General features: G+C 37.2%; 1 protein-coding gene across 2 annotated transcripts in view; it reads left to right on the top strand.

Moving 5' to 3' along the window:
- LOC134741436 (centrosomal protein of 290 kDa-like) overlaps positions 1 to 23,752 on the top strand; it is a 37,813-nt gene extending 14,061 nt beyond the window's left edge. For both annotated transcript variants that reach the window (XM_063674212.1, XM_063674213.1), the window contains 17 exons: positions 1,235 to 1,402; positions 1,897 to 2,050; positions 2,127 to 8,388; positions 8,491 to 8,665; positions 11,205 to 11,340; positions 12,130 to 12,235; positions 12,600 to 12,630; positions 13,041 to 13,137; positions 13,909 to 13,960; positions 14,813 to 14,978; positions 15,770 to 15,875; positions 16,246 to 16,426; positions 18,305 to 18,470; positions 18,854 to 19,007; positions 19,304 to 19,380; positions 21,047 to 21,142; positions 21,418 to 23,752. In XM_063674212.1, the coding sequence (XP_063530282.1) occupies positions 1,235 to 1,402; positions 1,897 to 2,050; positions 2,127 to 8,388; positions 8,491 to 8,665; positions 11,205 to 11,340; positions 12,130 to 12,235; positions 12,600 to 12,630; positions 13,041 to 13,137; positions 13,909 to 13,960; positions 14,813 to 14,978; positions 15,770 to 15,875; positions 16,246 to 16,426; positions 18,305 to 18,470; positions 18,854 to 19,007; positions 19,304 to 19,380; positions 21,047 to 21,142; positions 21,418 to 21,558 (8,268 nt within the window). In that variant the 3' untranslated portion in view covers positions 21,559 to 23,752. The remainder of the gene's footprint in view (positions 1 to 1,234; positions 1,403 to 1,896; positions 2,051 to 2,126; positions 8,389 to 8,490; positions 8,666 to 11,204; positions 11,341 to 12,129; positions 12,236 to 12,599; positions 12,631 to 13,040; positions 13,138 to 13,908; positions 13,961 to 14,812; positions 14,979 to 15,769; positions 15,876 to 16,245; positions 16,427 to 18,304; positions 18,471 to 18,853; positions 19,008 to 19,303; positions 19,381 to 21,046; positions 21,143 to 21,417) is intronic.
- The last annotated feature ends 277 nt before the right edge of the window (positions 23,753 to 24,029 follow it).

Here is a 24,029-nt window from a genome sequence, read left to right on the forward strand (position 1 = left end):
TATACATAAAATATAAAATCGAATTAAAGCCTCGAATTCAAGTACATTTTGTGCCATAACGAGGCTTCACTGTTTTCGTATTTATTGTGGCGCTGACGACGATTTTTTTTATCTTTAAAGGGCTTTATATTTTAAACCATGGCAGATAGGTACTCCAAACTTTCAGAAAATATGTGTTATTATTACTGTAATTTTTTGCAACAATTATTATAAAACTTAATATTTAAAAAATGTGGGCCTCCCTAACAAGGAACTCATTAGGGTCGCTATGAAGGGTATTAATGGCCGCCATCTTGAATATCTCACTTCCGGTCAAGATTTCGATCGAGCAACCGGCAAATTCGGATTATGCTGGGTCGAATTTGGTTAAAAAACCCGGTTGCCAAAAAGTAATATGATTTGCCAGTCGAAATCGATTTTTTCAAAAATCATCATTCGCTTGCCCTTGTCCCATTCACTTGGGGTCGGCGCAGCATGTCTTTTTCTTCCATACATCTCTGTCACCCGTCATCTCATCATTCACTTGCGTTAGTTTCCTATCATCTTTCACACAGTCCATCCACCTTTTCCTCGGTTTTCCTCTCCTCGTACTTCCCTCCACATTCATTCTTAATACCTTTCTTGTCACATGACTTTCATCCCTCCGCATCACATGCCCGTACCATGCTAGGCGATTTGCCCTTACTTTTTCTGTTATGGGTGCAACTTTCAGGCTTCCTCTTATATACTCATTCCTTATCCTATCCATTCTCGTCACGCCACACATCCACCTTAACATTCTCATCTCCGCTACATGCAATTAGTTGAACTTATTTTGTTTGAATACTGAAAACAAAACAAATGCAGCTCTGTTCCATTTGCACATGATTTAAATTTCATCGAACTGAATATGTACTATTTCTAGTGTCTTTATATTCTTAAGGCTCATGGACTCCTAAGAGTATAAAGTGTGTTTAGGGAGTCCGCTAGCTGGCGCGAGTGCACGGAGCGAATGTAAAATAGTATGAGCGAGCGCGGCACGCCAGTTGCTCATACTATTTTTCGTTAACCCGCTCCGTGCAACCGCGCCAACAAGCGGACAGACGCGGAGGCGGATTTATTGTAATCGCGCGCGTATACAGTTCCTATGTATCAAGTACCTATGTTTTGTACATACGTCTTGCCTATTTGTTCAGTTCTTACCTATATATCACTGAGACTTCAGCGCTAGTTTGTGAAAATGCATTTGTTTTAGGTGGAATATATGGAGAAATTAGAACAAAGCACAAACAAAATATCTAAGTTGGAAGATGAAATTAAGACACTCAATGCCATAAACATAGAAAAAGACTCAGAAATGGAAATATTAAAGGACAAGATAACGCAGACTAAAGAAGAAGTTCAGACATTTACATCTGCTAAGGTATTAATAATAGAATAACATTTAAGTGCATAGTTGTGCACAGACCTGCTATGTAATTGACTAAAAAGCGTTGGCGAAGGTCTCCGTTTTAACTTGGGCGAAATGCTTTCGTATATCCGGATGTTCTTCTCTACAGCTCGCAATTCTTAACCGATTCGCGTTGTGACGAGATTCTATGATTAAATATAATTTTTGTCGATCCAGTTTTTGGAATTTTTTCAATATGCGGAAATTGGCATAAAGGACTTAAGTACCAATAATGTCTATAGTCTTAAGAGTTCACTGTGATAATGACTCAACGAATTAAGTATTTTCACTTTTACATTTTCTAAGCTTATCGAGTGGTCTACAGCTCACATAGCCAATAGTTTTAAAACTGTATTATAATATGGGAGCTTTGGGGCGCGCGCACGTCTCTCCCTAGTCCAAATATGTACTGTAAAGAAACATACAGTATGTAACGTTATTTATTTACATTGTTCCTTACGTTCCAGATGGAATTAGAAACACGATGTAAAGAGTACAATACCAAATTGACTGATTTAGAAGTAAGTTATGAAACTCTCAAAACAAAAGCCAAATTAAGAGAAGATGAGCTGTTATCCCTAATAAATGAACAAAATAGTAGCAGAAAAATTAAAGAAAGCAGTAAGTAAACGTTGAGCATAAAAAAATGTGTTGCCTCTTGGGCTATGGGCGTTTAATTTTTAAAATTGTCTTCCAGTTTCAGGTAAATCACTGTCTAGAACATTTGAAAAAGACTTGGGTAATTTTATGGACATGTCCAAAGACATATCTTTGGTAAGTGACAATGACAGCAGTATAGATTCATCTAATAACGAGTCTTCAGGTCAACTGCAGCGGCTAGTAGATGAAATGCGAACCGATGTCAACTCGAAAAATGATGTTATTGTTAATTTAGAGACTGATATTTTACAACAAAAACTAAAAATTGAATCACTCGAGAATATCTGCACACAATTACGTGAACAAATTGACAAAACAAATGCCCTTTTAAAATATACTGAAGAGGAGAATAGTCTCCTAAAATCATCTACAAATACTTTAAATTCTACCATAAATTGCCAAAAACAAAACTTAGAATCTGCTAACACTGATATCCAATCGTATAAAATAGTTATCAAAGAATTACAAACTAAACTGATGGACAAAAAAATGGACAATGTTGATTTCTATACTAATGATATTTCTTTAGAAAAAATGATTGACAATGAAGAAAAATTCATAGCTAATAATGAAAATATGAGAAATATTATACATTCATTTAAAAATGTGCTTGAGTCACGCAACAAAGAGATTGAACAATTAAAGTCGAATCATACTTCTGAAACATGTTCTTCTGATACTAAGCTGTTAACAAAACTACTCGAAGAAAAAGAAAAAGAGATCATAAGGCTCATTGAAGAAGCACATACGTCGAAAGAGCAAATACAGGAAAACATAAATATAATAAACAAACTAATGGAAGATAACAAAGACTTGGTTAAAAATACTGATGAACTCTCTGATAAGTTATTGAATGCTGAAAAACAGAGTTGTGGATTAGAGAAACTTATTAAGGATTTAGAGAAAGAAAATATTGAATATACCAATCAGTTACGCGATCACAATGAGAATCATGAAAGATTACTGAATACCTTATCTGATAATGAATTATTGAAAAAACGTCTTGAAGAAAAAGAGAAAGAGATTATACGACTCACTGAGGAGGCAACTAGTTCAAAAGTGCAAATAAACAAATTAATAGAAGAAAATAAGAACTTGGGCAAAAATGCCGATGACCTGTCTGATAAATTACTGCATGCTTCGTCTGATACAGTTTTACTTAAAAAACATCTTGAAGAAAAAGAAGAAGAGATTATCAGACTCATTGAGGTCTCACATAACACTAAAGAACAAATCCAGGAAAACATGAATGTAATAAAGAAATTGATGAAAGATAACACAGACATAGCCAAGAATGCAGATGACCTCTCTAATAAATTATTGAATTCTGAAAAACGAAGTTGTGAATTAGATAAACGTGTTATTGAATTAGAGAAAAAAAATGAAGATTATACCCAACAGATACAAGAGCTTAACGAAAACCATGATAAACTGATGACAAACTTAACTGAATTTAAGAACAACATAAGTGTATTAGATAAAGAAAACGAGACATATCAAGAACTACAGCATAATGTTCACAGTAAAGACAATCTTATACATGAATTGAAAACCGAAATCTTAACCAAGGAGAGTCTTATAAATTCTCTTAGAAGTGAGCAAGTAGAATATAAGGATTATCTTAGCAAATGGAAATCCTCTGTAAAGAAAGTACAGCTACGTTTGTTGACACATATAGCAGACACGAATGAACAGGAATTATTACCTGACAACGCGTCTACTTTCGATGAGCTTTGCAGCCAATTAAACTCGGTCGCAAATGCCGCTAACATAATTATATCTGAAAAAGAATCAACGGTGAACAATTACAATAAACTGCAGGCAGAAATTGAGGAACTCCGATCACGAGTGAAGTCTTTAATTTGTGATAACAGCAACCTTGAAGATGAAAGAGAAAAACAAACTCATCTAGCATCGGAACTAACCACAGAACTTGAAGACATTAAACATAAATTACATGAACTTAATAAACAAAATTCTGATCTTAATGAAAAACTGCAGCTAGCCAGTGAAAGTTATGAAATTTTAAACCGTGGTATTATTGAAAAAGAACAGTTAATAACTTCAATCAAAAACGAAGAAAATAATTTGCGTTTACAGTTAGAAAAAGCCTTACAAGTAGATGTGGTATCCAGAAGTGAACTAGAAAGCGTTCATTCTACAGTTCAGAATAGTAAAACTGAATTCGATGAAATTTTACAAACTAAGAGAGACGAAATTGCAAACTTAAAACGTGACTTTACAGAGAAAGAGAAGCTGTTAGATGAAAAGTGTTTAGAATTGCAGCAGCTTTCCAAAAAACTTGAAGAAACAATATGTAATCAAGATTGTCATTTAGATAACATACATGAGGCCGCTGCTAGTTTGTTAAGAAATATAGATAACAAAAGTGACGTATATCAATTTGAAAATAATACTCATAGCAGTGTTTACAGTAAAATAATTAATATTTTGGAGAGGGCTACGAATGACGTGGTGTCAAAATCTAACAACGTAACCAATAATACTGAAGAAATCAAGGAAACCATTGAAATACTTGAAGTAATGAAAGAACAAAATCAACAACTAATAAGTAAGTTATCCTATACAGAAAACGAAAATAGTTGTTTAACAGCTGAATTAGAACAAATGAAAATAAATCACAATAAAACAAGCGCTGACTTACTGAAAAGTGATGAAATACTAAGACAACTTCAAACAGACTTAAGAGAAAAGCTCTTTATGATAGAAGATTTGGAATTGAAAATTGAAGAATGGAAGAATAATTTCTCCGTATTAGAGGACGCAATGAAGCAACAACTATTGGAATTACAGTTCAACAACAGTGAACTTGAGCCACAATCACAAAACTCGGCGAAAAGATCTCTATCGATAAAAAGTAATGAGCCCTTTACTGTTGGGGCAGATTTTAGTGACCTAGAAGGGGATCAGAAACAGACAATTCGTCGATCTCTAAGTAATTTATTAGTTGGGCCAGCTAATCACTCACCACAAAGCCTGTTGACTTTATGCTGTAACAGAATCATAGACGCTATCCAGCCAAGTGAAACTGAGCTGAATTCAGTTTCAAGTTCCACCAACTTTAGAACTACAAGTGCTGAAACACAAACTGATATCTGCGACTGTGATAAATTGTTAACGGAAAAGAACATAACCTTGGACGAAAACTTGGAATTAAAGGCTACAATAGATTATCTTCAGGGTGTCAATGTTAACTTATTAAAAGAACAAGAAGAAACTCGCAAAGAACTTAAGTTACTAATGGAGCCTGCACATGAGTTGCAAAAGAAAATTTCTAGTCACAAAACAAATTTATCGACCTTAACTGCTACAACATATGCTGAAAACAAACTGCTTAAGTCTCAAGTCAAAGTTTTGCAGCATCACAATAATCGAATCTATAATGTGTGCCAGAGAGACTTGCCCGAGTTTAAAAAATCATTGCAGGAACTAAGCTCAATATTGAAAAATACTGCTCTGGAAAATAGGCTGGAAGCTAATATAAAAAGATTCTCTCTGCCGGAAGTTTTAGACAGAAATAGCTCTGCTTTCAAAGATGAATCTACTTTAGACGGAGATCTTTTGATGCTTGACACTAATGTGACGTTAGCATCTGTCGACAACACATTACTGGTCCAGGACCAGACCTGTTTAGACGGAATGCAAGTATATTTTGAAACCGAAATTAATACTGACGTCATTGAAACTATAGACCCTAATATATTACACACGCAATTACAAATTCTTTCGGTTGAAAATGATAAACTGACAGAAAAGTTAACCGCATTAAAAGCAGAAAATTTGTCACTGCATGAAAAAATCGAAAAACTTTCAAATAATGTGAAACCTGTTATTCATAAAATGGATGCTCAAAACAGTCCAATGAAACTTTACAGTGCTTTACATGATGTTACACAAGAAATACTTGTCAATAATCATTCAAACAGTAACTTGTGCGAGTATTGTAAGAATGGCAACATTAAGCCGAACCACGAAAAGACGACTGAAGATATAGAAAAATTGACACAAGAATTGCTTGAAGTTAAGCTACAAAAATCAGATTTAGAAAAAAGATATAACAATCTTAATGAAGACATTTTAGCAAATGATCGATTAGCTTTAAAAATCAGTGCATTGGAAAAGGACAATAATAAACAATTAATCTTGATAGATCAGTTGACAAATAAGCTTTCGTCTAAAATTGGAGAATGTGTTAAGCTGCAAGAGGAAAATGATCTTCTTTCAACGCAAGTAATGGAGGGTATTGACGAATCTGACGATCTAAGAAAAGAAGTTGAGAGTTTAAATAAGAAGAATACAGCGCTAAGTGTTAAATGTGCTGACCTAGAAGAAGTGATCAAAGGTAACACCGTGGCGTGTATACGATGTGCTCAAAATACCAACGCTCCTGGTAGTGCATCGGCACCTAAATCAGTGCTAAATAGGAGTCGCAGTGATTCTGAGAGTTCTTCGCGTTGCAATAAGTTGTCTACGCTTCAAAATGAACTTATGGCTGGGAGAGAAGATTGTAGAACTATTTCAGAGGACGTAGCTACCATTAAAAGCCACCTCGAACGTGGCGAATTATCCATGACTCATGACATGGAGCTCGACGAGAGTATGGGAGAATCTAACGTCTTCTCATTTTCGAAAGAATTACACGGAGTTAGTCCAAAGCCAAATAAATTCAAATTAGCATCTGAAATACCTGAAGAACGGTCTGTTGACTTTTATGCTCTGGATAAAGCAGATTGCTTTAATTATTACATAGAGAAAACCGGTGCCGAAAACCACTGTACTGAGGAAATAAAAATAATCGATATAATGAAAATGTTTTATGATAACCTTGTTGCAAGACATGGGAACGAAGTGGAAAACCTTGTCAACAAATTAAAAGATTTTGAAGAATCTAGAAATCAGTTATATGAAAAGATTAATCAAGTGACCTTTGAGTATTGTAAAGTTAATGAGGAAATAAAAGAAAAAGACAATCGCCTTGTTAGCATAGCTCATACGTTACAACAAATAAGGGATAATGTACATTCTATGAATGAAGAAATATCTAGTTGTGATGCGGACAAAAATACAGTATTAGTTACACTGTTCAAAAACAATATCTTGAGTATCATGGATAAAGACTTCGATATATCCAGTGTAAATGTATTTGAGAACCTTATAGACAAAGTAGTTAACAAACATAAAAATGACTTGTTAGACATAATGAACCGGTACTCGGAGCTACAGGAACACATGGAGCTTCTAAACACAGAATTTAGTAGTGTTACTGATAATCTTAATCAGATGAAATGTCAGCTAAGTGAAAAGGAGAAAGGGTATAATCTGCTCAAAGCGCAGAAGGAAAAAGTTCACGAAATCACTAGTGCAGTTACTCTAGATATAGTTCAAAGAGAACACGATCTAGCTAAGTTAATTAGTAATAGCTGCCAGAAAGTAATTGAGCGTAACATTTTGACACAGAAAGACATTGACGAAAATTGGGCAGTAGATAGAAAAATATCAATTTTGATTGAAAAGATTATAGATCAATCGAATCAAAGAGACATAGCTTTGCAAGAAAAACACAACCTTGCTGTAGAAGTTACAAAATATAAGACTACGTTAGAAGAAAACGACCAAGAAATAGAATCTTTAAAGTCGCAAGTTGAGCAATTACGTGAGCTCTGCAAAAATGCTACAAATGAATTACTGATTAAAAACGGAGACTTAGAAACTCTGAAATCATTACATGAGCAACTTGATGCAGTTTACAAAAGAAAAGTGGAGGAAAATGACGCCAATGCAAAAACTGTAGAAATCTTAACACAAGAATTAGATATTTTAAAGACTAATGTGAATGAAAAAGACAGTTTACTACAGAATTTGCAGCTCCAGAAAACCGAACAAAATAGTAACGATTCTGAAATTAAAGCTAAAATCGCAGAGCTTATGGAATATATAAACAACTTGCTACATGAAAACAAGAACCTAAAATCCGTTAATGACTTAATCACAAATGAAAGCGAACAGAACGCTTTACAACTAGCTAAAGCCGACGACACTATAAAAAATAACAAAACCGAACTGGATAAATTAACTGCCGAAATACTAACTCTGAATCAGTCTATGAAAGAAAGCATGAGCGTAATCGAGGGTTTGAAAATGGAAGCAAAGTCGCTGGTGGAACAAAATTCCGTGTTGAAAAAACAGTTTGAGGAGGCCACTGAACTCTGCTCTCGATTGAAGTTGAATATGAAGACGCATGAAAAGACCGCTGAGATACAGTGCAAGATTATTAGCAGGTAACTATTAGTTACTTATATATAACAGTCAGATTTTATAATAATTATGATCCTAACCATATCAGTGACACTGAAATAATCATTATGCTTACACTTTTCCAGACTCAAAGAAGAAAAGGAAACTAGCAGTTCTTCCACTAATGTAAAAGACAAAGAGTTAAAGGAGTTGTCCCAGCAATGTGAAACTCTGCAAAAAGAACTAGAATCGCTCACTGAAGACAAGAACAAGTGCCAACAAGAAATTCAAGATTTAAGAGAGGCGAAGGAATCTTTAGAGGTAAATTAATTTGAATAAAGAACTATTTTGTATACATATTTATTTATTTTCAAAAATTTTCACAGTAGTTTCGGAGATAAAGGGGAAATGGTCATTTTTTGGCTATTTTCTTAAATAACTTCTAAAGTTTTTGTTTTAAAATTACAATAAAAATATATTTGAAATTCTCACACGGAGCTCTTTTATGTAACACAATATATAGTCTGTATCTTTAGGTATTTAAAAGAATGTAAACAAACCACAATTAGGTATTTTATTGGGCAAGAAAATTCTTAAAGTTAATTAATTTAACTCGAAATGCCAAAACTTACAGAAGTTTTACTACGATATATTACTTACTCAACGTAACAACTAATAAAGCTGCTATATTCGTGCTATTTTATTAATAGGAATATATCGGAATAATTTGATTAATCAATAGTAATTTAGTTTTGTAATATGCGCTATTATTTCGCCCTAGTAAAGAACCTAAAACGAGATAGAATATTTAGCCATTTGAAGGTAGATGAAAATATTACACGATTAAATGAAATAGGTTAAAGTCAGAAAGATGAGGAACAGTTCCAGGCAGTTTTCTATTTGGTTGGTTAATTGATAAATGTTTCAAGTACCCGAAAATGTAAAAACACATTGTTTACACTTATTAACTACCTATAGATACAGACTATAGTTTGGAAAACTTTATTTTTAATTTTTCTCATTTATCCCCCAAAAGTGGCCCCCATGTTTAAAATTCATTTGTTTTAGTTACATGTCCGTCTTCGGGTCACAAACTTACATAAGTGTACCAAATGTCAACTTAATCAGTCCAGTGGTTTCGGAGAAAATAGGCTGTGTGACAGACGAACGGACAGACAGACGCACGAGTGATCCTACTTATAAGGGTTCCGTTTTTTCCTTTTGAGGTACGGAACCCTAAAAAACGAAAAAACACTCAAATGGTTTTCTGAATCCTTCATATCGAGCGGACTTCTCGCTGGAAGACGTTTAGATATGAATGGGATGGGTTTTTAAACTTGATGCACATCTGTTGAAAAATGTAATTATATTAATAAGTTCTATTCCGTTTAGGCTATGTCGTAGTATAATGTGTGTGTCGTAGCGTAGTATATCATTTACACTAGGTATAAATACTATTTTTCACCTCAGCAGCTCGCACAAGCCTACTTTCGTCACTCCCTGGAGTGAGGAAAGTGCGATTTTCCTCACTCCAGGGAGCGAAACAAAGTAGCTTTTTAATTTAGTGAAGGTCATGAACTGCCACTTCATACTTCTATTACAAATTCTTTTTTTTTTTCTCTGTATTATTCTGTGTAATTCGAAATACATTTTAACCTTTAATATGTTCTCACTACTAAGGTGAAAAATTATATGTGCAACACGAGAGCAAAGTTATTTTACATCTCGTGTTTTTGAGTTCCGAGAAAGCAAAAGATTCTACAATTGAATCACGAGCGAAGCGAGTGATTCTAAGTTAGAATCTTGAGCGTAGCGAGACAAACACTCGCAAGAAAAAACAACTTTCCTCTCTTGGTGCACAAATAACTATTCACCACACCAGCTGGCAAAGGCTCTCTTGATTGTTCAAAAACTGATGAGAAAGTTTCATTTTATCCACATGTGAGGCAAAGTAATTAAATGCAAATTTTGAGTTGTTTTCTTATGTTGACTGGTAGAATTGACTTTTAAATGATGATTATGAATGATTAATATTTAATAACATTCATTTTGAATTGATTTGCTTTGATTTTGTTTGATATTTATTTAGGATTTTCCTTGTGTTGGTGTGGTGAAAAATTTTGTGTTTCGCTTGGTGGCAAAATTTGTTTATCCTTCGTGCTTTAAAACCCTCGCAACGGTCAAGATTCCGGAAGCAAAATATTTCGCTAGCTCGGGTATTAATATTAGCACGAGAGGTTAAACAACAACTTTGCCCCCTTGTTAAACAAATAACTATAAAAATACCCAGTTTTCATTAGTATTGTCTATTTCCCGGAATCTTCTCAGTGACAAAGAGGGTATAATAGGATAGAGCGGTAGGTACTGTCATAGTAAATTTTGTAGCATCACAGTAAAATCACTGCCATCTATCGACACACGATTAAAACTAGAAATAAAAATATTAAAAAATGTATTTATATATGGATAAATGATTTTTATTTATTTGCAATATTTGCATTTTACCCATGTTCTTTCACTGATATGTGTTAGAATTGTTAAATAACAAACGACACGGTCAACGACATCTCTACGAGAGCAGGCCAAAGGTAGTGGCGCCATCTGATCGAGAATCAAATTTTCTAGATTTTCGAGGCACATTTTTCCACTATCCATCTATTACGGAGTTATTATTATTATTTCATTTTAGACAGGCAGCTGATGCTGGTACGTCTAAATCATTGTTCACTTAGCACAGTTAGCATAGCTTGTCTAGTCTATTTTTAAATTGAGTTCACAACTTCTGAGGGTAATTTGTTCCAAGCCTTTACTATATGTATCTTTGGTAATAATAATAAAGTGTTGAATATTTAACCTGTAGCGACGAGTTCACGAGTTGCAGAGCTACGTGGAGTCGGCGCGGGCGCGCGGCTCGCTGGGCGGCACCGGCGACGCGCGCCGCCGCCGCCAGAGCCTGCTCGACTCCAAGCGGGTCCTCGGAGATGACAAGGAACCAGGTGAGTAGGACTCCCAAGCCCCGTGGGTGGGACCAACCCCGAAATCGCGAAAAAATACCGGCCAAGTGCGAGTCGGACTCGCGCACCGAGAGTTCGTACTTTTTAGTATTTGTTGTTATAGCGGCAACAGAAATACAATAAGATCATCTGTGAAAATTTCAACTGTCTAGCTATCACGGTTCATGAGATATAGCCTGGTGACAGACAGACGGACAGCGGAGTCTTAGTAATAGGGTCCCGTTTTTACCCTTTGGGTACGGAACCCTAAAAATTACCCAAACGATTTGGCTGGCTGATGTTGTATAGGGCTAAATTTTTTTTTACGATTTCGGGGTTGGTCTCTTAGTAAAAGTTGCTCAGTATGACATATTCACCCCGTAAATTATTGCAGGTGACTAAATTTACACCCTGTATTTAACATACGCATAGCTATACCTCGAATACTACTCCCGGACATAGTTGTATCTCGGACACTTGTCGATATCATTACACACTCACGCACTTGTATCGAATCCATTTGGCACGTCATCGAATTTAACTTGATTAACGAAAGTTAAGTGTGTGGAATTTAACCACTAAAAAAGGACTCGCTAAGTGCCAGTTGCACCATCCGCACTTGACAGACTGATCGACGTCTCCCTGCGATGAAACTTTCCATGCAATAAAATTTAGCAAACGCTTTAACGGTGACAGACAGTTTGGTGGAACCGGCCCTAAGTCCGAGCATTAGCCGCGTCTAGTTCAATATGGTTTATGTTTTATAACTGACCTTTTGCTGTAATGTTTCAGACCACAAGAAAATGGAAGCCTATTTCAGTACGCAGGAGAAGCCCGACGACATGTTTATGCATGAAGATGACCATTCCAACCGCAGCACTCCTGCCAGAAATAAGAGGTAAGAGGTTTTTTTAGGGTCCCAGGGTTCCGTACCCAAAGGGTAAAAACGGGACTCTATTACTAAGACTCCGCTGTCCGTCCGTCTGTCTGTCTGTCCGTCTGTCACCAGGCTGTATCTCATGAATCGTGATAGCTAGACAGTTGAAATTTTCACAGATGATGTATTTTTGTTGCCGCTATAACAACAAATACCAAAAACAGAATAAAATAAATATTTAAGTGTGGCTCCCATACAACAAACGTGATTTTTTTGCCGTTTTTTGCGCAATGGTACGGAATCCTTCGTGCGCGAGCCCGACTCGCACTTGACCGGTTTTTCCAAGTGATATGAACAAAATACTAAGATAAACACTTGTTTGCAGATCTGACAGCTCCCAATCTCGACAAGACGAGGTAAGTAGCAATAATATTACTAATACGAAGCAAAGCTACATCTAAGAATCATAACACATATTTTATATAAGAGGATATCGACTATTCTCGATCTTTGTCCATGTGCGCACAACATGTTGTCTCTACAATTTGCATTTTGGTCACCCTGCCAGTCGTGTTGTCATATTGCTCAACACACCGGCATTCCGAACGTTTCGTTATAGTACTTATAGTGTTGCCAATTGAACTGAGATTCGGTCTAGTTTCAGTCCAACTGCCACCGTGTGTGTGTGTGTGTGTGTGTGTGTCCCTGCAAACAAATTTCTATGTGGGGGAGGGGTCACTTATCTCTGCTGCTGACTACATGGACACTACATAAGTGTACACTACACATCAACAGTCATATCCAACGGAAACGTTGCATATTTCAGAGCGAAGAGTTACCGCGGCCGTCCAGCGCGCAGGAGCGGCGCCGGCGCCGACAGAGCCTGCACGACATGCACCGCAGCACGCACATTGATACACAAGGTTTTTTTATTAGCCTTTATTAATATAATACAATATGTCATTACATAATTAGGAACTTTTGCGTGGGTATGTCGAGACCCTTTTTAGGGTTCCATACCAAAAAGGTATTACAAGATCGCGTGAAGTTATCACGTTGAATTAAATATATTAAGTTTTTTGTCTTGAAATTCTTGAAGCTACGACGAAAATTGTTTTTTTATTTTATTTATTCAAGCCAATCAAAATATACTTACGGTCGTTTATGCTAATATTTCATGCCTAACCAACATAAGTGCATTAACTTATACTTTTTATGACTTTATCTTACTTTTGTGTATATAGTTCCATACATTCTTAATCATATTTATACTTAAGTATGCCTGTATCGAAAAAACAGTTTACAATGCATGTGCTCGAAAAGTGCGTTTTCTACGGAGCCATATCATGCGGAAAGTACTACTTTCACACACTAGTGCTTTTTGTTTTCAATTTTTTAATAATTCAACTTATTTGCCATGATGTTTTTTTATTTACTCGCACAACGCATAGTAAAACATTGTGTGATACTCGTATTCCTTTATACACTCGCTCGCTTTGCTCGCTCGTGAATAAAATTCCACTCGTCGGAATTCATCTTTACGCACCTGCTGCATAAATAGCTATTTTCAAACTGCTGTCAATTTACTCTTCCAATTTGTCAGTATAATCTCGGCAATTACGCTAGCTTATTAATTATATTATTTTATTAACTATTCCATTCAGTTCTGTTCAGTTACCAATATAACTTTTCAGAACCCATGAAACCGCTGAATGATCTCAAGACCAACGGCGGCGATCATGACAGGTAAGAAATGAATCACACAAATACGTTAATGCACTGTTTTAACTATGTTTTAATAACAACTATAGTTTGTCAAAGGACTGTCTCATTTCAAACATAGACAGAGATACTATCTTTGTCTTACACTACTACTAGCATCCAAAAGAAAAAAATGGAATTTGGCTAATATTGTCCACCCTATCGGACAGTATTAACCAGGGAGGTGTTCTAGAGTTGACCAAGTTGTACACATTTAATCACTAATTTAAATGTTTTTAATTGTTTTCAAATAATAAGCTCCACAAATTTAAGAACGCAGTTTTCATTCAGTTTTTCTTTTTCTTCTTTCTTTATAACTAGTTTCTATATTTATATGTATAAGTTTTGCTATGATTGCAGCTTATGTTTCATCAAAAATATCATTTATGCAATGGCTAAAATATTCGAAGTCAGATTTTGGTTAAATCAGGAAGTCAGGTTTGGTTCTCTGCTTTGCCCGAAGGTTGACTGGTAGAGAATGCCTCATAGCATTAAGTCCGCCTTTTGTCGACCCCCCACTCCTCCGACGCGGTTCTGTTCATCTGACTTCTAAACAATCAGTTTAAGATACATAATACCTACGTTCTGTTATCACTACACCTTATAAACCCAAGTCCCCCGCAGCGTATGTATATGTCTGTATGTTCGCGATAAACTCAAGAACTACTCAACGGATTTACACACCTATCAATAGGGTGATTCTTGAGGATGGTTTAAGTGTATAATTTGTTAAGGTTTTGTGTAACCCGTGCGAAGCCGGGGCGGGCCGATAGTTTAATTTAAAAAATACGAGAAACTACATTGGTTTTTCCGTTATAATACTGCATGTCTCTACAGTGAAGTAGCATTGCTGAATGACCGTCTCCAGCTCTGCCAGCAAGAGTTAGAAGAGCTAAGAGAGAGGTACCGTGAAGTGGACGAAGAGTGCGAGATCTGCGCCGAGTACCTGCGAGAAAGGGACGAACAGTGCACGCAGCTAAGCGCCAAGAATAAAGATTTACAGGTTAATCAAATAGGAAATATTAACTCTAATATACGACTTCCGGTTCGAACGCCATCTTGATAGTAGCCTCGTGATTAATTCCTTTGTTTTTTGCTCATTAATATTGTTTAAAGTGTAATATCGATAGCTTTATTATACAATAATCTAATGTGGTAGTGTGCAGTGAATGGAGAATTAATCTCAAAGCGTGTTTAACCACCATTTTGGAGTCAACGCCGGTAGTCCACGCGCTTCTCGTAAAATCCAGCTATCGGTTTTACGAGACAACTACAACAACCACCGAACAGCGTCGTGCTCTAAGAGCATTTATTTTGTTCCTACCCGTTTACGTGACATTGGCTACGGGCAACACCGCCCTCAAGTCCATCAAGAAAAGAAAAGAACTCTAATATACTGCCCTACGAAGCCAAATAGCGCTATCTCAAAAGAAATTCATTACCAGCTTATACTTTTATATAGCTGATAATTCCATTTTCAAAATCGTTTGTTATTGAGATAGCGCTATTTGGCTTAGGAGGGCAGTATATATTAGCTAACGTAAGGTCCCAAGTAGTATTATTCCAAATACAACTATCAATAACACTGCAAATTTTTATAGAAGTTAAAAAAAATCACCTCTCCGGGCAATATTCGAACTTACGACCTTTAGGAACACCGGTATAAAGGCTCTTAACCAACTGAGCTACCGCAGCTTACCAGAAGCGTGCGAATCTATCCATTCCTTCCTTGTTATTTCAGAATGTCGTTTTAAAATGAGGGCGTAATTTCCATTATATAATAATTGTTTGCAGCAACAAATCGCCAAGCTGAACGACAAGCTACAAAACGCGAGTATCGTCCGCGGTCAAAAGGACGCGCAACGCAGTTTCTCAAACGCTTCAGTCAACACGGATGAAGGTACACTTTTATAGGTTCCTAATCCTAACTGGTTCGGTTATTTACTATTACAAGCAAAGATTTATTGATTGTATAAGAGATGTGTATCTAATGGTGCTTCAGCTGGCTGTCATATAGCAACTAGTGTCGGGGCACCATTAGAAATAATCGTGCCCCGATTTTGATAGATGTACAGCGCCATTAGGTAACTGAATTGTCAAACGTCAACTTTTAATAACAATTACCGCACAATGAAAGCGTAAAAAGTTTTTCAAACATTTCCGTGTACATATTTTCCTAAAACTAATTTCTTGGGTGCTTTAGAATTAGAACAATAATTTATCTGTAGTAAATATAGTCATGTTTAAAATCCAATCACTCGATTGTACAGATTGGGCGAACCTGCACTCGGTGGTGGTGGACCGAATGTCGTTCGATCGCGAAGTGGAAAAGAACAAGGTGCTGCAGCGAGCCGTGGACGAGCTGCGCTTCAAGAACAGCGAGCTGAAGGCCGCCATCGCCAAGACACACAAGGCCGTCGAGCGCGCCGCCGCCAACAAGGCCAACTTGCAGTCAGTACTTGTCCTGTCCGTCATAGCCAGCCTTATAGACGAACACCTTATACTAGTTTATGTGACTGTTACATAATGAAAGGCATTCAAATACTTGGCTGGTGGGTTTCTCGTGTGATGCGGGATGCCTACTATTATGGAACTCACTTCGTGAGTTTCATTTACACGAGTGTTTTAATTCCTAGTTTTATCTACTCACAAGCTCTCTATAACTTACAAGTTCAGGAACCGCATGTAATAGCAGGTAGCGTCTCTGAAATATCGCTCGCTCAATACACTGATTGTTTGAGCGATGCTTGATCGCTCATTTTACACGAAAATGGAGCGATAGCTAGTTTCTAAGAGAATAGAGTTTTGAGATAAAAATTATTACTTCTAACAATAGTACATTATTGTCGAGGCTCGGAAGTAGCTACTTGCTGGCTGAGGTTTCGTTTTAAACGGACGACCTTGGGAGTCCGTTTAATTGAATCCGAAGCCAGCAAGTAGCCTTCCAGCCGAGTCGTATATAGTGCTTTTCTCAAAAATGGCGCAATAAATACAAATATAGTAGAAATATTTTACAGAAGCAACGTTCTTATGTATACATTTTCACAGAAAAAAGTAAAAAGATTAGCTTTGACGCATTTTTATTTTTTTAATTGAAAATAGAAGTGTATTTTTCTGCTGAAAATACGCCAACCTATTTGAGACACCTAAATAGTCGCGGTACCAACCAGTGTTGGCCGAACGTTAATTGCAATTAACCATTAACCAGTACAAATTGAACCGTACACCGTAACGGACGGTTCCAGTTTACGGTTCAATTTGTACTGGTTAATGGTTAATTGCATTAACGTTTCGGCCAACACTGGTACCAACATTATAATAATAAGTACTGATCATCTGCTTGGCTGTTTAATGGACCTCTGCCTTCATTTGATATGGCCACTTCAACTTTTAAAAAGTTTGGAACTCGACAAGTAATGGAATTTGTATGCAACATTGCAGTCCCGAAATCGAGACTGCAATGTTTTTAACTTTTTAATTTTTTGACTGACCATAAACTACGCACTTCGCGACCTACTTTTTAACCGGCAACGTCGACTTTGCCGTCCATTTGAGAAAAATAATTTATCTTTATGCTGCGAACTTGCGATGCGAACTTTACGAGCATGAGAAGTGAAAATTCCATTTCTGTCCGCTGCGCGCCGGGCGCTGCCGGGGCCCGGGGGCGCGGTGCGCGCAACGCGCAACTACACGGAGCGAACGTGTACATAACGTATGCCATATTCGCCAAATATATTATATATTTCAGTATTTCCTTACATGTTTGAGAAAAGCACTATGTATATCTCGGTGGAAACAGGCATTTTCTCGGACCTTCTGCCAGCCCAGGTACCTCGTCAGAAAATGCCTTTCTTTCCATACCTCGGCAACAATATACCTACCTGTGTTACGTGTACTAGTTGTGAGTAAACTATAAAAAAAAACAAGTCTAAATAGGGCAGATCCAATACCCAGCTAGGGCCTTTGTTCCAAGTTCCTACAAAACAGTATCTTCATGCTGGCCGTTATTTGCGGGTTTTAACGCATTATGGAGGGTTTATGATATGATTGATGTGTGTGTAGATAAAAGAGTTATTCCCGTCTATTATGGATATTATGGTGCATCCATATTGGCATTTAAGTATTGTTGTATAGTATAAGATTTCTATAGTCATAGCGTTAACATATTATCCTTTTTACACCATGACATGATATATAACTGCCCTATTGCTTAGAAATTAAGGAAAACGTCATTGTGCCCTGCAGATATAACTGCCCTTTTGAGAATTTGTCCGAAATCTTCATTCCCTTTAATTCATAACTTTTTAGCCTTTTTAATTTTATTTATAGGGAGCTGGAAGCAACCAAGCTAGAGTTGGTGACATGCAAGCGTGAGCTGGAAGAGTACAAGGAACGGTGCAGGGAGCTCGACGAGGAGTGCGAGACGTGCGGCGAATACCTGCGCGAGCGAGACAACCAGCTGTGTCGGCTGCAGGAGGAGAAGGGTGCTCTCGAGGTGCGCGTGGACATTCAGTCGTTCAAGTTTATTATTTATGTTTATTGTATTACATTATTTGTTAAAACCCCCTCTGGTGTTGCGGGTGTCCATGGGCGACGGTAATCGCTTACCATCAGGCGATTAGTCTGCTCGTTTGCCTCCTATATCATAAGAAAGTTATGTGTTTTACAAGGGGGCAAAGTTGTATACCCGAGCAAGCGAAAGATCTCACAATTTACCGTGAGCCTAGGGAATGGTTCGAAAAGTGGATCTTGAGTCAAGATACAGTTACTCATACGCTTTCAGTTCATTAAAAACGCACTGAAAAAAACGCCTTCTTAAAAAAAAAATCGGTATATTTAGTTACCTCTGTCATTTATTTCCATATATTTCCCCGGCAGGCTAAGCTCTCGGCACTGGTGGAGAGAGAAGCCGGCAGCAAGGTGCAGGCGGTGCGCAAGAAGCGGCAGAGCGCGCACGACCACAACCGGCCCGACGCGGCCGCCGACACTCACGCCGACACCGACACCGACACCGACACCAACACCGGCGCCGGTGAGTCCAGGCAGAGGCAGAGGCCTCATGTCGCACATTATAAACGTGCGTACGTGACGCGAGGTTATATGTATAGAAATATGCCGACCCTACCATCCGTTTGGTCAGCGATTTGTCTGAACGGTTTTTTTTATTTATTTTCTGTATACTGTCAGTTTGAAGCTATCACTTCACTTCACTTCTGAGTAATTTTATTGCAGGGACCGTTTTTTGCAGTTTCTCAAATGTGTTTTATGTTCCACGTGTCTATTTAATGACTGAGCTAAGGATTCTTGATATATTCTTTGTTTTTGCAGAGCTACACATGAAAAACGACAACTCGAAGACAATTAACGAATCGTTGCAAAACAATGAAATCGTACAGCTCAAAATGGTAAGTTTCGCCACTCACTCAATTAAAATATGAAAGATTTTGAAAATTTTGCGTAAGAAAATACACTCAAGTCAAGGTCACTATATGATTAGCATACTACGAAACCCTATTGTTAATGCTAATTAGAAAGTATTTTTTCTTTATATTACCTAGTCGGCTCATAAGTTCTGTCATATACATAGTATCAAATAAAATCAAAAGTTTAAGTTTATTCCGTATAATTTGTACAGCGTTTGAAAGCTTATAAACTAGAGAATCTAAATGTATAACATTTATTCAAAATGACCGCCATAATTATCTACACAGGCTTGAAGTCTTCGTGGCCAGTCGTCAATGGATTCACGCACCACTTTCATGTCGATATTGGCCACTGCCGTAGCAAGAGATTTTTTCAGCGAGTCTAGATTTGCATGAGGTTTTGAGCACACCTTTTCCTCTAAATACTGCCATATTTAATAGTCTAAAGGATTAAGATCTGGGCTAGAGGAGGGCCAATCTTCATGCCGTATAAAGTCGATTTTATTGGAGGCGAGCCAGGCTTGTGTAGACTTTGCCTTATGGGCTGGAGCAGAGTCCTGCTGGAAAACCCAATGCTGGTTTAGAAACATCGTATTGTATCGTTCGCAATATTAGTCAACACCGTGTCTTGGTACACTTTGGCACTAGTTTTTACTCCTTTCTCACAAAAATGCATACTAGTGACGCCCGCATAAGAAACTCCCAGCCAAACCATCACAGATGAAGGGTGATGACCTCTTTGAATACGGGGAATGCTATTAGACGCTTCTTTACTATTGCGAGCGTACACTATCATTTTGTTTATTACAGTTTTCTTCTATGTCAAAAATTTTCTCGTCCGAAAACAGTATACAACGGTGCTTATTTTTAGCGTACTTCTTCAATAAAGCTTTAGATCTTTTAAGCCTTAAAGCTTTAAGCCGACCATTGAGAAGATGGCCAGTTTTTCGTTTATAAGCATGAAGTCTCAGGTCTTGATTAAGCACTCTTTTCACCGTGTTTTTGCTCAAACCCATCTGGAGGGCCATAACTTTTTGTTTCCTAGCGGGATTTCTGGCAATGCGTGCCCTAATTGCTTGTAAGTACAACCGCTGGAGTCCTAGCTGTACGCGGACGACCGCTTCTTTTCTTGTCATTTAAACTAGAGACCTCACTGTATCTTTCTATGGTACGATACACAAATCTTAGAGAGAATTTTAAATTTTCAAGTAGCTTAAAAATTTTAGTCGGCGAGTGACCACAACGATATAGTGCAATTATTGCGGTACGGCTATCTTTAAGCGTCCACTCCATGTTGAAGAAAACAGAAAATTGCAAAATTATACTACTCAAATATTTAATAAAGATTCGAAATTCAAATGCAGAACGGTTTTTGTTTTAGGAGTTCCAAATTTAAATTTTAAAGGCCAGTGACAGAACTTATGAGCCGACTAGGTATATTATTACTCCTTGGTTATACCGGATATTGGTTGTATAATATACCATAAAATAAATAAATGATCGCATGATTTATTTATTGTAATCGCTGTACGCCGGATCGGATAGTTGCGGCTGCGTGAGACACGATCACGGTCACGGAGCATGGCATGGCATGGCATGGGTCGGGTCCGGGTCGGGACCGGGAGTAATGAGTTTGTTATCGGTGCAGGCGCTGGAGGCGGCGGCGCGGCAGCGGCAGGCGCTGGAGCTGCAGCTGCGCGTCGCGCCGCCCGCGCTCGCGGCCACCGGCAGCGCCATCGTGCAGGTCTGCTCTCTACTCTACTCTACTCTACTCTACTCTAGTCGAGAGCGCACTCTACCTACTCGCTCGTTTAATAGGGACCAAGACTGACAGATCTACATCTTGTTTCGAACTACGAGTACCGATCGAAAGTACAGCCCCTATGGAGATTTCTATGAAATACTAGCCGGTGACATCACTTGCCCTGTCAGATTAGCTAACTGTATACATTTTTCCGACGTATTTCGCTTTAAATTATAATCATAATAAAAAGCCTTATTTTTGTATTACGTTTTCAGAACCAACACTTAACTGAAGTAATGAAAGAAAACCAGAAACTGAAAAGGATGAACGCCAAGTTAATAACCATCTGTAAGAAGAGAGGCAAGCCCCTCGGCGAGTCGAACCGCGAGAACGATGACCCCGCGGAGCTGGCGTAGACTGCGAGTCTCGACCGGCATTATGGTGCTTAGTATTATAGTTAGTGGAACAAAATAAAAGTTACTATTTTACCAATGTCTGCGTCAAAGGCGCCCATTCTTTTAGTATGTACGACGGGGTTCAAGGCTCCTGACTAAAACTAGAAGTTGCGAATTAAGTTGAAAATATCTTCTCCCAAAGTTGTTTATTGTGTATGTATCTGTCTAGCAAGTAAATAATCGATCAAATATAAATCAGTAGCAGCATTTTGATACAGTGTGGTGTAGTTTATTTTATTTTATGCAGTTTTTTGTTTTTGTCGCGCAACATATTGATTTACTGTAGCCTCGTATTTATTTAACATTTTAGTCACAAACTTTATTATAATTATGATACTCAGTTGTGGCCCTTTGCCGCGTCTGTAAATTTCTAGCAATTATATATTATTATATATTACATTTTAGTCCGTAATTTGAAGTAGCTAAATTAACACGTTTGTAATTTATATTTTATGCATGACAAATTATTTGCAATGTTTCAATATTAATAATTCAATTCAATTCAATTAATAATGTATCATTCACATCAACGATCATTAAAAATAAATTGTAAGTTGAAGACTGAATGTTATTTGACATTCCAAAAGCATTTTTACTATGCACGGACCGATCTGCTAGTATAATTTATTGTGATTGCTTTGACTGAAATGTCTAAAACAAGTCCGTGCCATTGTAGGTATTAAGGTTCGGCCACAACGCTGCGCTGCTTAAAAAACGGTGACGGTATTACGGAATCGCAGTGACGCATCGTAAGCGTACCGTTTTTTTGCGTGCCATCCACACCGCTGCTTTACCCTTAAATGCATGACTTTTTATTTGATATTTTTTACCTGAAATTAATATATGTGTTACATATATGTTTACTGATTCTGTGGGAAAAATAAAATTGAAAGATCGAGTTTCACAGCTAAATCACTGTCAGAATTTACATCTTTAGGGTAAATCATAATTTATGTAAATATACAATTATTGGTAAAAGGTATATGAAAAATCTTACTAATTATACAGGTCCAAAACGATTGTATCTAATTATGCATGTTATGTAGGCTGCATCCATCACTGTATTTAAGGGTTAAAATACGTTGATGGTGCGGAATCGCAGTGACGTGCCTTATTTTACATATTACGATAAATCGTGACATCGCATGGTCTCCACATCGCAAGCGTACGCTTACGGTGCGTCACTGCGATTTGTATTATTTAGTCCGTTGACCTGTATCAGTATTTAAATGGTACAATAATTAGTAATATATTAGCGTACTTAATTTGATGTGCCTATAGGAATTAGACTGTATTAACGTAAATTAGAATGCTCTGGGAGCAACACAAAGACGTTTTATCGAATGAGTATAAGAAAATAATTATATTCATATGAGCCATGGGTTTTACTAATTGTTAGTCTATGTTGCCGCCACAATTCTGTCGCCTTTTTCCCGAATTTGTAGGTATGTTTCAACTACAATCGTTTATAACAGTTATTAACGTTTTAACCACATAGAATTTTTCATCGAGCGTGCTCGTGTCGCCGCCGGTACGAAGTTACACGTACACGAAGTTTTGTCTTATCAGACTGCGGCGAAATGAACTGGATATTGTATCTTATATATCACGGCTACGGCGGTTAAAAGGTTAATTAATACTCGCATTGTTTCTCGCACACTGAGGTAATTGTAAACAGAACTACCTTTTTTCACATTATTTTGAAGAAGAAGAGAAGCGCGTCCAGTAGCGTATTTTAAGCTCGCATCCTGCCCTGCTGCCCCGGAACCATGGTTCCTTATGCGTAGAATATGTCACTGCACACGCCAATCCCACAAACCATAACTTGTGTATGATGATATCTGTGGTGGCGACTCCGATATGAATCCAGCACAAAAATGCGATTTAGAGTACCTGCCCTAAAGTCGGCATCCCTCATTTATTATTTCATAGTAACCGTGAATGCCAATATTTGGGGTAATGGCTGACGCTGCGGGATGTTTTCGTAATTATGTCGACAAGAATGCCGCTCAAATCATAATTTACATTGATAATGGCAATTAATGTTGTATGATTAAAACTATTTGGGGCACAATAATAACATTAATAACTTGCATTTGAATTATTCCTTAAATGTACTATTTTCATTGTGTTAATAAATATTTTAATATCATAACTTTGTTTAATTTCTTAAACAATTATCGGTATTCAGTTCTCCTTGTACAAGTTTTTTAAGTATCACGCAGCTATTAAATAACCCGAGCTCTACAATTTTCCCAGCGAAGTTACTGAACTTTAATATGCACAATCAGTCACATTTATAACTACTTCCAAAAATAAAACATCCACGTTTAAGTAAAAACTAGTAAGATATAACAAACTCCCATATTTACTGATACCCAACAACACATGGGCATTTTAAAAGTTCCTTCATTTGCGTTATAGCCAATCAG

This window comes from Cydia strobilella, chromosome 5 (assembly GCF_947568885.1).
Source record: "Cydia strobilella chromosome 5, ilCydStro3.1, whole genome shotgun sequence".
NCBI classification, from domain to species: domain Eukaryota; kingdom Metazoa; phylum Arthropoda; class Insecta; order Lepidoptera; family Tortricidae; genus Cydia; species Cydia strobilella.